A 15462-nucleotide genomic window follows, 5' to 3' on the forward strand; every position below is an offset into this window, starting at 1 on the left:
TTACAGTGTTGTGTATTTTATTCTGTGTCAGTGCTAAAGAACACAAGACGACGTAAAGAAAAAAATATAAGATTTTATTAACTCCATACATTTTCTTTGATTTCTTCAAATTGCCCTCTAACCATTTTTGCTCGTGTTTATAATAAAAATTTTAAATATTACCCATTTAAAACAGATTTAAAATCAAAGTCATAAATAATTATTAAAAGAAAAATGAAAAACAATGAGATCCCAATTTGTTTCTTCTTCAAACAATGCATAACATCAGACAGTGATAAGTAAATATACTGAAACCCCATTTGCATTTGTTATTAAACTACTGAATGGTAGATGTGTGCACATAATATTACTTTGATAACAGAATGTAAACCGTGCAAAAACTCAAGCTGAAAACTTCACAGGTCCGGAAGCTTCTAAACGAGCGCATCCGCCTGCTCCTCAGCTACAGACAGAACTGGTGTTTTCTTTTTTGGTCTGTCAGGGTTAGGCCTATTAGACATGCGACATTCATACGTGGCTATAGACTGTTCCGGACCAGAGCCGAGCCACAATTTAAACAAAGCCTAAGAAAGAGCAAACATGACAGAGGGACTCCTGTAAACGACCGCAGAAAGGAATGAATAAGCAGAGATGGGGGATGCACATATTGACACATTTCCACTGAAGTATACAGTACAAACATCTGGTCCCAAACTCCACTGGGCAGGGGAAGTCCACCAAAGAGAAAATCATTTCCCTAAGAGCTAAAAAGTGCCAACATGATAATGAACGTTTTTTTCTAAATGTACACGATGATTCCTTATGAGTGGATTATTCAGTGGACTACTTCAGGAAGCAATTCCATTCATTTAAAAGCAACCGAACATCGATCAGAGGGCCATTATAGTTTTGAAAAGCGTTTGGTTTAAAATTTCAAATAATACATTCAGGACAGAGATAAATGCAGGGAGGTAAACTATGATAGAAACCTGAGAAACCACACAATGATTCACTGGTTGTTCTGGAAAGGAATAAATCACTGTATTAACAATGAGACGCCTTGTTCCTGTCTTGCCCACTGTAAAGAAGTGAGTCAGCAGGTTTCTCTAACGGTGGGCTTCATATCAAACCACTGCATGACTTTATTCACATGTCAATGATTTATACAGAGATTTAGTAAAGTCAGTGGAATACAAACATGTCATATTTCTATTCCTATAAATGCGTTAAACTCATGTTAATGTGGGGGTTGTATATAGCAAAAAGAAACAGTGCTTTGGTAAACAATCTGGAAGGACTTCAGCTAATATCCAAAATCCAAACCCACAGTTTCATAGCATGTTTAAATCAGTCCTTTCAACACACACATGGCATCTACTTCACTCAGGACTCAGGACTTTATATGATCTTCATCAAACCTAAAATATCCTAAACACAAAGTCTACAACATGACATCTGTGTTAAATAATAAAACCTGAAGAGGACACTTTTTAAAACAAATAATGGCCTTCACATCATTAACCTACAGTGCAACTAAGACGGGTGGAGGGGGGTCGTGGAAGCACAGCAACAGTATTCCATTCACAGATTTGTCACTTCAAAACATCCTCTGTAAAAAACGCTGTTTCACCCCAAAAGTAGCCATCAGTTCAAGTCTTGTTCGTTCCCCGAAACTGTCCTCAGAGCTGTGATCATGCTAAGTTTCAGGGAAAAGAATTAACATCTAATTTGTTTGCATATATGTCCTTATACCGCAAGGATGTATAGGATTTAATGAGTCACACAAGTATATTCTCTCTATATATTATACTTTAAATATTTTAGTATAATCTATTTCTATTTACATTAATACATAAGAGATATGTACACAGGTCTTTAGTTCTAGAACGGGAAAAAGCAGGAAAAGATAAAATGCATCTAGTAGCAGTAGAAGTAATTGTTTGATTGAGAAACATGCCTCTGCATTATTATTTTTTTATTTTTTTGCTGCAATATCATAGTCATCCCTAAAGAAGCACTGTCATGCTAACCATGGCTATTAGCGTCTCAAAACTCAACGTCACACTCTAAAATTATTGCCTCCACAAAGTGGACTATTTCTGAGTCGATTAAAAAATATAATCACTTCAATAAATTACACAAGAATCAGTGCAATGCTCTCACTCTGCATAAAAACTATGGTATCAGACTTCTGAGCCCCCTACATTCACTTACCATGTGCTTCCATTTTTCTTCAATCTGTTGGAAGACATTGCCCTTGTGTTCAGGTCTGGTGCTGCCACTTTTATTTTTGTACCTCTTTTTTTAAAAGTAGTTCAGTGAGCTGCTCGTGCAGTGAGGAAGCGTTAAGTCTGTGTGTGTGTGTGTGTGTGTGTGTGTCTGTGTGTGTGTGTTTTGTTGTAAGGAAATCTCCAGCATTACTGGAGATCATGCCACGGAAGATGATTGTGCATCCACAGCCTTGTGTGAATACTTAAACGAAATTATTAAACATTACTGTTTACTGTAACTGCAGTTCTGTTACGTTGACCAGTCCCTCATTGCTCCAGCCCAGCAGGGGGCAGCATGCCCTTCTCTCTCAGGTGGTTGCGCAGGGTGTTGAAAATGCTGAGCTGTTGCTCTGGCTGCAGCACCAGCAGCTGCTGTAACACTTTGCTGGGGTTCGGGCCCCTAGGGGACAAAAAAGGAAAGTAAGGGAAATGACAGTCAATAACAGAGCGGGATCACTTTTACACTTTGGAACAGTCAGCACCGCTCGGAGATAACAGGACATGTTTTGCATCAGTGTTTTTTTTCCCCTAAGGTAAGCAAAATAGATACCAAAAGGTCCCTAGGATTAGACCCTTCATACAGCTGGGCAAGTCTGAACAAGTGTACAGTGCTGTGAGGGAGGTAACATTGACAACATCCACCGTCACCTGAGAAATGACTTGCAGTACTCTGGTGATAATTAGCGATGCACCAATCTGATATTGGCATGGGATATTGGTCCCGATATTAACAAAATCATCTGGAACGCATATCGGATAATGGCTGATCAATGGGACAAGTCAATTCACATTAATTTGCTTGCCACGCCCTATGCCTGCAGTACGTGTGCAGCACTGCTGATAGACTTGACCAACCAACAATAACAACAACATGGAGCAAACCAAAGAGTTTAATGTTTCCTACACCAACAAGTTCAACAGGAATGAGCAATATCTGCAAAACTAATGTTGCATGGGGTAATGGTAGCACTGCAAAACACGATACAACAAATGTATTCAAGCACCTCCAGAAGTACCATGCTAAAGAGCATGCCGAGTTCCTAACATTACAGTGGAACAAATAAAAAGAGACCATATAAAACTGTTGACCTTTTCAGATGCACTGCAAACTCATGAAAAACAACAGGAAAAGTTCTGGAATTTACTGTTTAAGATGCACAACCATTGTGAGTGTTTCAAGATGAACGCTTCCCTCACATGGAATTAGAGGTATAATTTATCGTCAAGAAAATATAGTTATCACAAGTATTTGACAGGTATTGAGTATTGAGCAGTACTTAAATTTGTATATCAGTATGAAAACTGGGCGGCACCGTGGCACAGCAGGTTAGTGTCGCAGTCCCACAGCTCCAGGGGAGGTTGTGGGTTCGATTCCCGCTCCGGGTGACTGTCTGTGAGGAGTGTGGTGTGTTCTCCCTGTGTCTGTGTGGGTTTCCTCCGTGTGACTGTCTGTGAGGAGTGTGGTGTGTTCTGCCTGTGTCTGCGTGGGTTTCCTCCCACAGTCCAAAAACACACGTTGGTAGGTGGATTGGTGACTCAAAAGTGTCCGTAGGTGTGAATGTGTGAGTGTGTGTGTGTTGCCCTGTGAAGGACTGGCGCCCCCTCCAGGGTGTATTCCCGCCTTGCGCCCAAAGATTCCAGGTAGGCTCTGGACCCACCGTGACCCTGAACTGGATAAGGGTTACAGATAATGGATGAAATGAATGAATGAAATATGAAAACTGAAAAAATCAGAATAATGCAATGCTAATATTAATCACAATACGGTGCATCGCCATGTAACACCAACCCAGTCTGAATAGTATGTCTACATCAGATACATTTACAGCATACAGCAGACACTCTTATCAAAAGAGACTGACAATTCTGAACAAGCCTCAGAAAATTTTGCCCAAGGACTCTTATTGGTGTAGGCTGGTGTGCCCTGGTCTGCCATATTGCAGTCAGTGGTGTTACCCACTACACTACACCACTAACTCCAACTACAGCTACACTTCATTTACTTATGGAGTAGTTTATCTTCATGGCAAGAGCGCAAGCAGGAGCTGCTAGACACAGAATAACTATAATGTAGCAGCTACATACGCTTACCTGATAAAGCTTGCAATGTAAACATGAACAAACGTTGCCATCAGGTACTGACAGTCAAAGCGATCCATGATGCCCCCATGGCCTGGTATGGTGTCTGCAAAATCCTGTGGATTCAGATACTCTGTGAGAGTCACTGACAGGCAGAAACAGAGGATTCACACAGGAGCATCACCGTTTTAACTGGAATGAGTGAGAGATTGTTAGACTTACTTTGATTTTGAATGCTCTTTTGAATCCACTGGCAAAGAAGCCTCCGAATGGACCAATGAGTGAAGCGAATGTGGAGAGAGCAATACTGTGAATCTGGAATGGGTACAGGTTCACCGTTTTCTGTGGATAAAGAGCAGACGAGGAAAGGAGTTGAGTTCATGATGCTGGTTAAATCTGTGGTCTTTACTCTGTGGAAAATTATTAAACAAGTCAAGCTCCATCAGATAAGCAAGTCATTTTCAAGATTAATGTTGGAATACTACTGCCCTGTGTTGTTTAGTGTAGCTCAGTGTAGGCACAAATCTCAGGCCTCTTAATTTGTGAATGGTTCACGTTAGGACCATTTAAATGGATCGAACAAAATCCAATTCAGTAGCACTCTGGCAGTCTCGTCATTAGATTATTACTACTTAGGGCGCTTTTCCACTGCATGGAACCTACACGACTCTACTCGGCCGTGTCGGACCCAAGCACCAATTTAGTAGACTGTCAGAGATGGGTGACAAATTAGGGAAATATTACTGAATAAATCAGAGTAGAAACAAATTCTGATGCTTTCAGAGAAGTGAACTGCACAATATACTAAAAATATATATATCAGGCAATTAATATGAATCACTCTCTTTTGGATGAAGATTACAAAACATAAGAAAAAAGATAAGAAATAAGACGAAATAAGAAAAGAGTTATGTAAATTATCTATGACTATATGAGCAATAGGGCGGCACGGTAGCTCAGCAGGTTAGAGTCACAGTCACACAGCTCCAGGGACCTGGAGGTTGTGGGTTTGTTTCCCGCTCCGGGTGACTGTCTGTGAGGAGTGTGGTGTGTTCTCTCTGTGTCTGTGTGGGTTTCCTCCGGGTGACTGTCTGTGAGGAGTGTGGTGTGTGTTCTCCCTGTGTCCTCGTGGGTTTCCTCCAGGTGACTGTCTGTGAGGAGTGTGGTGTGTTCTCTCTGTGTCTGCACGGGTTTCCTCCGGGTGACTGTCTGTGAGGAGTGTGGTGTGTTCTCTCTGTGTCTGCGTGGGTTTCCTCCGGGTGACTGTCTTTGAGGAGTGTGGTGTGTTCTCTCTGTGTCTGCGTGGGTTTCCTCCGGGTGACTGTCTTTGAGGAGTGTGGTGTGTTCTCTCTGTGTCTGCGTGGGTTTCCTCCGGGTGACTGTCTTTGAGGAGTGTGGTGTGTTCTCTCTGTGTCTGCGTGGGTTTCCTCCGGGTGGCTGTCTGTGAGGAGTGTGGTGTGTTCTCTCTGTGTCTGCGCGGGTTTCCTCCGGGTGACTGTGTGTGTTCTCTCTGTGTCTGCATGGGTTTCCTCTGGGTGACTGTCTGTGAGGAGTGTGGTGTGTTCTCTCTGTGTCTGCGTGGGTTTCCTCCGGGTGACTGTCTGTGAGGAGTGTGGTGTGTTCTCTCTGTGTCTGCGTGGGTTTCCTCCGGGTGGCTGTCTGTGAGGAGTGTGGTGTGTTCTCTCTGTGTCTGCGCGGGTTTCCTCCGGGTGACTGTGTGTGTTCTCTCTGTGTCTGCATGGGTTTCCTCTGGGTGACTGTCTGTGAGGAGTGTGGTGTGTTCTCTCTGTGTCTGCGCGGGTTTCCTCCGGGTGACTGTCTGTGAGGAGTGTGGTGTGTTCTCTCTGTGTCTGCGTGGGTTTCCTCCGGGTGACTGTCTGTGAGGAGTGTGGTGTGTTCTCTCTGTGTCTGCGTGGGTTTCCTCCGGGTGACTGTCTGTGAGGAGTGTGGTGTGTTCTCTCTGTGTCTGCGTGGGTTTCCTCCGGATGACTGTCTTTGAGGAGTGTGGTGTGTTCTCTCTGTGTCTGCGTGGGTTTCCTCCGGGTGACTGACTGTGAGGAGTTGGTGTGTGTTCTCCCTGTGTCCTCGTGGGTTTCCTCCGGGTGACTGTCTGTGAGGAGTGTGGTGTGTTCTCTCTGTGTCTGCGTGGGTTTCCTCCGAGTGACTGTCTGTGAGGAGTGTGGTGTGTTCTCTCTGTGTCTGCGTGGGTTTCCTCCGGGTGACTGTCTGTGAGGAGTGTGGTGTGTTCTCTCTGTGTCTGCGTGGGTTTCCTCCGGGTGACTGTCTGTGAGGAGTGTGGTGTGTTCTATCTGTGTCTGCGTGGGTTTCCTCCGGGTGACTGACTGTGAGGAGTTGGTGTGTGTTCTCCCTGTGTCCTCGTGGGTTTCCTCCGGGTGACTGTCTGTGAGGAGTGTGGTGTGTTCTCTCTGTGTCTGCACGGGTTTCCTCCGGGTGACTGTCTGTGAGGAGTGTGGTGTGTGTTCTCCCTGTGTCTGCGTGGGTTTCCTCCGGGTGACTGTCTTTGAGGAGTGTGGTGTGTTCTCTCTGTGTCTGCGTGGGTTTCCTCCGGGTGACTGACTGTGAGGAGTTGGTGTATGTTCTCCTTGTGTCCTCGTGGGTTTCCTCCGGGTGACTGTCTGTGAGGACTGTGGTGTGTTCTCTCTGTGTCTGCGCGGGTTTCCTCCGGGTGACTGTCTGTGAGGAGTGTGGTGTGTTCTCTCTGTGTCTGCGTGGGTTTCCTCCGGGTGACTGTCTGTGAGGAGTGTGGTGTGTTCTCTCTGTGTCTGCGTGGGTTTCCTCCGGGTGACTGTCTGTGAGGAGTGTGGTGTGTTCTTTCTGTGTCTGCGTGGGTTTCCTCCGGGTGACTGAGTGTGAGGAGTTGGTGTGTGTTCTCCCTGTGTCCTCGTGGGTTTCCTCCGGGTGACTGTCTGTGAGGAGTGTGGTGTGTTCTCTCTGTGTCTGCGTGGGTTTCCTCCGGGTGACTGAGTGTGAGGAGTTGGTGTGTGTTCTCCCTGTGTCCTCGTGGGTTTCCTCCGGGTGACTGTCTGTGAGGAGTGTGGCGTGTTCTCTCTGTGTCTGCGCGGGTTTCCTCCGGGTGACTGTCTGTGAGGAGTGTGGTGTGTTCTCTCTGTGTCTGCGTGGGTTTCCTCCGGGTGACTGTCTGTGAGGAGTGTGGCGTGTTCTCTCTGTGTCTGCGTGGGTTTCCTCCGGGTGACTGTCTTTGAGGAGTGTGGTGTGTTCTCTCTGTGTCTGCGTGGGTTTCCTCCGGGTGACTGTCTGTGAGGAGTGTGGTGTGTTCTCTCTGTGTCTGCGTGGGTTTCCTCCGGGTGACTGTCTGTGAGGAGTGTGGTGTGTTCTTTCTGTGTCTGCGTGGGTTTCCTCCGGGTGACTGAGTGTGAGGAGTTGGTGTGTGTTCTCCCTGTGTCCTCGTGGGTTTCCTCCGGGTGACTGTCTGTGAGGAGTGTGGCGTGTTCTCTCTGTGTCTGCGTGGGTTTCCTCCGGGTGACTGAGTGTGAGGAGTTGGTGTGTGTTCTCCCTGTGTCCTCGTGGGTTTCCTCCGGGTGACTGTCTGTGAGGAGTGTGGCGTGTTCTCTCTGTGTCTGCGCGGGTTTCCTCCGGGTGACTGTCTGTGAGGAGTGTGGTGTGTTCTCTCTGTGTCTGCGTGGGTTTCCTCCGGGTGACTGTCTGTGAGGAGTGTGGTGTGTTCTCTCTGTGTCTGCGTGGGTTTCCTCCGGGTGACTGTCTTTGAGGAGTGTGGTGTGTTCTCTCTGTGTCTGCGTGGGTTTCCTCCGGGTGACTGTCTTTGAGGAGTGTGGTGTGTTCTATCTGTGTCCTCGTGGGTTTCCTCCGGATGACTGTCTGTGAGGAGTGTGGTGTGTTCTCTCTGTGTCTGCGCGGGTTTCCTCCGGGTGACTGTGTGTGTTCTCTCTGTGTCTGCGCGGGTTTCCTCCGGGTGACTGTCTGTGAGGAGTGTGGTGTGTTCTCTCTGTGTCTGCGTGGGTTTCCTCCGGGTGACTGTCTGTGAGGAGTGTGGTGTGTTCTCCCTGTGTCTGCGTGGGTTTCCTCCGGGTGACTGTCTGTGAGGAGTGTGGTGTGTTCTCTCTGTGTCTGCGTGGATTTCCTCTGGGTGACTGTCTGTGAGGAGTGTGGTGTGTTCTCCCTGTGTCTGCGTGGGTTTCCTCTGGGTGACTGTCTGTGAGGAGTGTGGTGTGTTCTCCCTGTGTCCTCGTGGGTTTCCTCCGGGTGACTGAGTGTGAGGAGTGTGGTGTGTTCTCTCTGTGTCTGCGTGGGTTTCCTCCGGGTGACTGTCTGTGAGGAGTGTGGTGTGTTCTCTCTGTGTCTGCGTGGGTTTCCTCCGGGTGGCTGTCTGTGAGGAGTGTGGTGTGTTCTCTCTGTGTCTGCGCGGGTTTCCTCCGGGTGACTGTGTGTGTTCTCTCTGTGTCTGCATGGGTTTCCTCTGGGTGACTGTCTGTGAGGAGTGTGGTGTGTTCTCTCTGTGTCTGCGCGGGTTTCCTCCGGGTGACTGTCTGTGAGGAGTGTGGTGTGTTCTCTCTGTGTCTGCGTGGGTTTCCTCCGGGTGACTGTCTGTGAGGAGTGTGGTGTGTTCTCTCTGTGTCTGCGTGGGTTTCCTCCGGGTGACTGTCTGTGAGGAGTGTGGTGTGTTCTCTCTGTGTCTGCGTGGGTTTCCTCCGGATGACTGTCTTTGAGGAGTGTGGTGTGTTCTCTCTGTGTCTGCGTGGGTTTCCTCCGGGTGACTGACTGTGAGGAGTTGGTGTGTGTTCTCCCTGTGTCCTCGTGGGTTTCCTCCGGGTGACTGTCTGTGAGGAGTGTGGTGTGTTCTCTCTGTGTCTGCGTGGGTTTCCTCCGAGTGACTGTCTGTGAGGAGTGTGGTGTGTTCTCTCTGTGTCTGCGTGGGTTTCCTCCGGGTGACTGTCTGTGAGGAGTGTGGTGTGTTCTCTCTGTGTCTGCGTGGGTTTCCTCCGGGTGACTGTCTGTGAGGAGTGTGGTGTGTTCTATCTGTGTCTGCGTGGGTTTCCTCCGGGTGACTGACTGTGAGGAGTTGGTGTGTGTTCTCCCTGTGTCCTCGTGGGTTTCCTCCGGGTGACTGTCTGTGAGGAGTGTGGTGTGTTCTCTCTGTGTCTGCACGGGTTTCCTCCGGGTGACTGTCTGTGAGGAGTGTGGTGTGTGTTCTCCCTGTGTCTGCGTGGGTTTCCTCCGGGTGACTGTCTTTGAGGAGTGTGGTGTGTTCTCTCTGTGTCTGCGTGGGTTTCCTCCGGGTGACTGACTGTGAGGAGTTGGTGTATGTTCTCCTTGTGTCCTCGTGGGTTTCCTCCGGGTGACTGTCTGTGAGGACTGTGGTGTGTTCTCTCTGTGTCTGCGCGGGTTTCCTCCGGGTGACTGTCTGTGAGGAGTGTGGTGTGTTCTCTCTGTGTCTGCGTGGGTTTCCTCCGGGTGACTGTCTGTGAGGAGTGTGGTGTGTTCTCTCTGTGTCTGCGTGGGTTTCCTCCGGGTGACTGTCTGTGAGGAGTGTGGTGTGTTCTTTCTGTGTCTGCGTGGGTTTCCTCCGGGTGACTGAGTGTGAGGAGTTGGTGTGTGTTCTCCCTGTGTCCTCGTGGGTTTCCTCCGGGTGACTGTCTGTGAGGAGTGTGGTGTGTTCTCTCTGTGTCTGCGTGGGTTTCCTCCGGGTGACTGAGTGTGAGGAGTTGGTGTGTGTTCTCCCTGTGTCCTCGTGGGTTTCCTCCGGGTGACTGTCTGTGAGGAGTGTGGCGTGTTCTCTCTGTGTCTGCGCGGGTTTCCTCCGGGTGACTGTCTGTGAGGAGTGTGGTGTGTTCTCTCTGTGTCTGCGTGGGTTTCCTCCGGGTGACTGTCTGTGAGGAGTGTGGCGTGTTCTCTCTGTGTCTGCGTGGGTTTCCTCCGGGTGACTGTCTTTGAGGAGTGTGGTGTGTTCTCTCTGTGTCTGCGTGGGTTTCCTCCGGGTGACTGTCTGTGAGGAGTGTGGTGTGTTCTCTCTGTGTCTGCGTGGGTTTCCTCCGGGTGACTGTCTGTGAGGAGTGTGGTGTGTTCTTTCTGTGTCTGCGTGGGTTTCCTCCGGGTGACTGAGTGTGAGGAGTTGGTGTGTGTTCTCCCTGTGTCCTCGTGGGTTTCCTCCGGGTGACTGTCTGTGAGGAGTGTGGCGTGTTCTCTCTGTGTCTGCGTGGGTTTCCTCCGGGTGACTGAGTGTGAGGAGTTGGTGTGTGTTCTCCCTGTGTCCTCGTGGGTTTCCTCCGGGTGACTGTCTGTGAGGAGTGTGGCGTGTTCTCTCTGTGTCTGCGCGGGTTTCCTCCGGGTGACTGTCTGTGAGGAGTGTGGTGTGTTCTCTCTGTGTCTGCGTGGGTTTCCTCCGGGTGACTGTCTGTGAGGAGTGTGGTGTGTTCTCTCTGTGTCTGCGTGGGTTTCCTCCGGGTGACTGTCTTTGAGGAGTGTGGTGTGTTCTCTCTGTGTCTGCGTGGGTTTCCTCCGGGTGACTGTCTTTGAGGAGTGTGGTGTGTTCTATCTGTGTCCTCGTGGGTTTCCTCCGGATGACTGTCTGTGAGGAGTGTGGTGTGTTCTCTCTGTGTCTGCGCGGGTTTCCTCCGGGTGACTGTGTGTGTTCTCTCTGTGTCTGCGCGGGTTTCCTCCGGGTGACTGTCTGTGAGGAGTGTGGTGTGTTCTCTCTGTGTCTGCGTGGGTTTCCTCCGGGTGACTGTCTGTGAGGAGTGTGGTGTGTTCTCCCTGTGTCTGCGTGGGTTTCCTCCGGGTGACTGTCTGTGAGGAGTGTGGTGTGTTCTCTCTGTGTCTGCGTGGATTTCCTCTGGGTGACTGTCTGTGAGGAGTGTGGTGTGTTCTCCCTGTGTCTGCGTGGGTTTCCTCTGGGTGACTGTCTGTGAGGAGTGTGGTGTGTTCTCCCTGTGTCCTCGTGGGTTTCCTCCGGGTGACTGAGTGTGAGGAGTGTGGTGTGTTCTCTCTGTGTCTGCGTGGGTTTCCTCCGGGTGACTGAGTGTGAGGAGTTGGTGTGTGTTCTCCCTGTGTCCTCGTGGGTTTCCTCCGGGTGACTGTCTGTGAGGAGTGTGGTGTGTTCTCTCTGTGTCTGCGCGGGTTTCCTCCGGGTGACTGTCTGTGAGGAGTGTGGTGTGTTCTCTCTGTGTCTGCGTGGGTTTCCTCCGGGTGACTGTCTGTGAGGAGTGTGGTGTGTTCTCTCTGTGTCTGCGTGGGTTTCCTCCGGGTGACTGTCTTTGAGGAGTGTGGTGTGTTCTCCCTGTGTCTGCGTGGGTTTCCTCCGGGTGACTGTCTGTGAGGAGTGTGGTGTGTTCTCTCTGTGTCTGCGCGGGTTTCCTCCGGGTGACTGTCTGTGAGGAGTGTGGTGTGTTCTCTCTGTGTCTGCGTGGGTTTCCTCCGGGTGATTGTCTGTGAGGAGTGTGGTGTGTTCTCTCTGTGTCTGCGTGGGTTTCCTCCGGGTGACTGTCTGTGAGGAGTGTGGTGTGTTCTCTCTGTGTCTGCGTGGGTTTCCTCCGGGTGATTGTCTGTGAGGAGTGTGGTGTGTTCTCCCCGTGTCTGTGTGGGTTTCCTCCGGGTGACTGTCTGTGAGGAGTGTGGTGTGTTCTCCCTGTGTCTGCGTGGGTTTCCTCTGGGTGACTGTCTGTGAGGAGTGTGGTGTGTTCTCCCTGTGTCTGCGTGGGTTTCCTCCGGGTCCTCCGGTTTCCTCCCACGGTCTAAAAACACACGTTGGTAGGTGGATTGGCGACTCAAAAATGTCCGTAGGATTGAGTGTGTGTTCGACCCTGAACTGGATAAGGGCTTACAGATAATGAATGAATGAATGAGCAATGAAGATTCGAGACCCCTGGTTTCTATCTCCCCCCTTGTAAAGAAGTTGTTACATATCTGAATGACTTTGTTTACATCTAAATGAACTATGCAGAAATTTAGCAAAGAGACTGGAACTGCCCTTTAAAACATATTAAAAATAGTTTAATGCCTGTGAAATTATACCTAATCCTATTGAGGCATGGAGTTGATGTTAATATGGGGGTTGTATACGGCAAAAAAGAAACAGTGCCTAGGTAAACAAGAACATCTGCTAAAGCAGATTAAATAGAAAATGAACATATGTTTTTATAGCATGTTTAAATCTGTTCCTTCAAGAGAATATCGCAGATGAATTTACAGAACACTGCTGGTTACGTGCCTTGGAAAATGTTCATTACTGAAGCAGGGAAAGAATGTTGTGACAGCTGCATTTAAATCAATGGGAACAACATCAGTAAAATTGTGTGATTAGATCAGGTTTAGAATTTGTGGGTTTAAATTCACATGATGCTCATGCATTTGAGCAACTGATAAAGAAAAAACAGAAGAGCAACTGTTCCCAATGTGACTGAGAATGTCAAGGCAGACCATGATCAGACACAGAAAGAGTCCCTCCACATCTTAACAAATGGATATTGTAAGTACCCCTCCTTACAAAGATGAATGCATTTTAGGGTTGAGCATTATAACGATAAAACTGCATACAGCGGTATTTAAAAATGTGGATTGTATCTCAAAATGAGGGTGATATATATGATGTTTGGTGTGCCTAATTTCTGTTTTGTGTCATTAAATGTCGGCTAAAATGGGCATATGCATTTAAGAGAGCCACAGGGAGGGGGCGCTGTGGGAGGTGCTCAATGACTGCTGATGTCACGGTGTGAAAACAGGTGGGGGGAAAAACACAAGCCCAGTAGCCCACTGCGGTTCTAAGTTTAGCACTGAGTTTGGGTTAAAAGAGAGAGGAAGAAAGGTGTAAACAGACAAAACTCTCAGAAAACCCTTCACTCGACTTTGTGCTGCTCACAGGTATTTGGCTTTATCCTCTAACTATGTGTGTTTTGAGCCTCAGTTCACTGAAAAATCTGCTGTGGTGTGTTTAACTACAAGAAGATGGTTTTAGTGCCAGCTGTGCTTCTAAACAGTGTACACCGTATTATTTCGCTTATTTTTGAAATTTTTTTGTTCCTTCAGCACCGGTTGATGAAATTTTCTCTCTCAGAAACATGCTTTTTATCATCAACACGTGTGTCTGTGAGCACTGTCGGGCTGTGTTTAGCAAAATTTACTCGACTTTGCTCACAGATATAAGGCTCAGCGCAGCCTGACAGAGCATCGCCTTTCCGCGGTAATACCGTATACCTAGGGTGACCAGACATCCTCTTTTACCCGGAATTTCACAAATGTCTGGGATTTTGTTTTTCTAGAGCTTACATAGAACTTCGAGAAGCGTCTCGTTCACAAACTAGTCCCGCCCTCCCCTACTCCGATTGGTTCAGTTGAGTGACAAGGGGGCATGGTGAAGTAGCCTAAAATCTTCTGATTGGACGGTCTGACTGTAGAGCTACCGTTATTGGTCGATAACCTTCTCTGTAAACATTTAATTGGTCAGTCTGCACGTCATTAGTCCTTGTTTACGTCAGGCAAAGCTTATGTACACACCCTCATCTCGAGCAGCTATGACGAAACGTAAATGTAAGTTCTCGGATGAATTAAGAAATTCTCATGTGTTGTGTAGCAAATAAAGGTGTAAAAGACCTAAAAGCACACACAGGTTCAGCTCAGCATACAACGGCAGCGAGATAATACCGAGATAATATGTTGAGGCAGTATGACGTATGAAAAATGTGGACACCGCCCATCCCTACTGTATATACCAGACAGCCAATTGGAAGAGCTGTGAAACGTGTAGCATATAATTCTTGTCACTGAAAAACAAACATTCTCCTGCTCTTTTGTCATTTTATGGTAACCATAGCTTGGCATTAAATATGTCAATTGTCATTATACATTTTAAAAATCCTGAAAATAAATATTAATATGCTACGCTCACATTCGCTAACATCAACTAAACCAAATCTCACATGTAATTTTTGGTTACAGTATTATCCCCAAGAACAGAACAAATCCACCACATGCCTTCCCAGCATTTTTTCTTTGATGGAAATCATAACGAATGCAGCGACCAATAAATTCTTCTAACTCACCATTTTCAAATTATTAAATATATATATATATATATATATATATATATATATATATATTTTTTTTTTAAATGTCATTTGTCATTATTAATACTACCCAACAGTAACTGCAAAACCAATTTGTACACCTAATACATACATCGCTCTTAAAGGTAATGAATATGCCGGACCATCATTGAACCCAGTACTGTTTCTACAGGTCATGGATGTTTATGCACTTCCTCACCCATCTCAGAATATTCTGTGCCATTACAGGTAGGGTGTACTCTTGTATCACAAACAGGTCTGAGGGCTCACACTCCACAGCAAAGCGATTAGTGTCGCTATTGTACTCCACAGGACACACACAGTATTGATACTGGGACAGCAGGTAGGCAAACTGGAAAACAATTTCAAAACATTCTGTTAACACATATATGGAGCATCATCTTGTTAAAATTGTACTTTTGAGCCTGACTCTGCGCTTACAATGAAAGCGAAGAACACTGTGGAGAAGAAGCCTCCAATGAAGCCTTCCCAGGTCTTCTTCGGAGAGAGCTGAGAGGGAAGAGGTGAGTTTGATTATAATTTGCAAGACAATATTTAAAAAACTTGAATATTTTGCCTATAAAGACAAACAGATCCCAATGATCAAACCCATTTATATGTTTTATTTCAGCACATTTTCCTGTTTTTAACTGTGTTTTTGTATTCACTATGTTTTGTTGATCATATGTCATTTGTGATATTTCATGATTTCATCAATTTCAGTTGCTTTTTATAAATGATTCACAAATTTAAATGTTAAAAAATCATTAATTAAGTCAACAGCAACAGTCTGAAAAAACACATATGAACAACATTTTATCTGCTCAGGAGAGTTTACCTTGATCAGAGGTGTTCTACCAAAAAAGAAGCCGAACAGGTAAGCCATTATGTCGTTGCAGATCACGATCGATATGGGAACGATAAACCTGCAGGAGACAGCATACTTTAAACTTAGGTTCAGATCAGTTACACATTTTTAAGGAGAAATAAATAAAAAAGGACAAAAATAAAGCGATAAAGAATATACTGAGGCTGAAAATGGGAGCTTGGAGACAAGTAAATTGACAGTTTATATCCTT

The 15462-nt window shown here is 47.0% G+C and overlaps 1 protein-coding gene across 2 annotated transcripts in view; it reads right to left on the reverse strand.

Annotated features, from left to right (window-relative positions):
* Positions 1 to 15462, reverse strand: part of LOC136676236 (phosphatidate cytidylyltransferase 1-like) — a 41702-nt gene that overhangs the window by 222 nt on the left and 26018 nt on the right. Inside the window, exons 8-13 of one of the 2 annotated variants that reach the window (XM_066653090.1) lie at positions 15222 to 15309; positions 14825 to 14893; positions 14583 to 14735; positions 4551 to 4670; positions 4341 to 4444; positions 2477 to 2649 (exon numbers count right to left, since the gene is read on the reverse strand). In XM_066653090.1, coding sequence (XP_066509187.1) covers positions 2517 to 2649; positions 4341 to 4444; positions 4551 to 4670; positions 14583 to 14735; positions 14825 to 14893; positions 15222 to 15309 — 667 coding nt within the window. In that variant the 3' untranslated portion in view covers positions 2477 to 2516. Of the gene's footprint in view, positions 1 to 86; positions 2650 to 4340; positions 4445 to 4550; positions 4671 to 14582; positions 14736 to 14824; positions 14894 to 15221; positions 15310 to 15462 lie in introns of those variants that run through there. The other variant, XM_066653089.1, reaches the window with a different exon arrangement.

This window comes from Hoplias malabaricus, chromosome X2, assembly GCF_029633855.1.
Source record: "Hoplias malabaricus isolate fHopMal1 chromosome X2, fHopMal1.hap1, whole genome shotgun sequence".
NCBI lineage: Eukaryota > Metazoa > Chordata > Actinopteri > Characiformes > Erythrinidae > Hoplias > Hoplias malabaricus.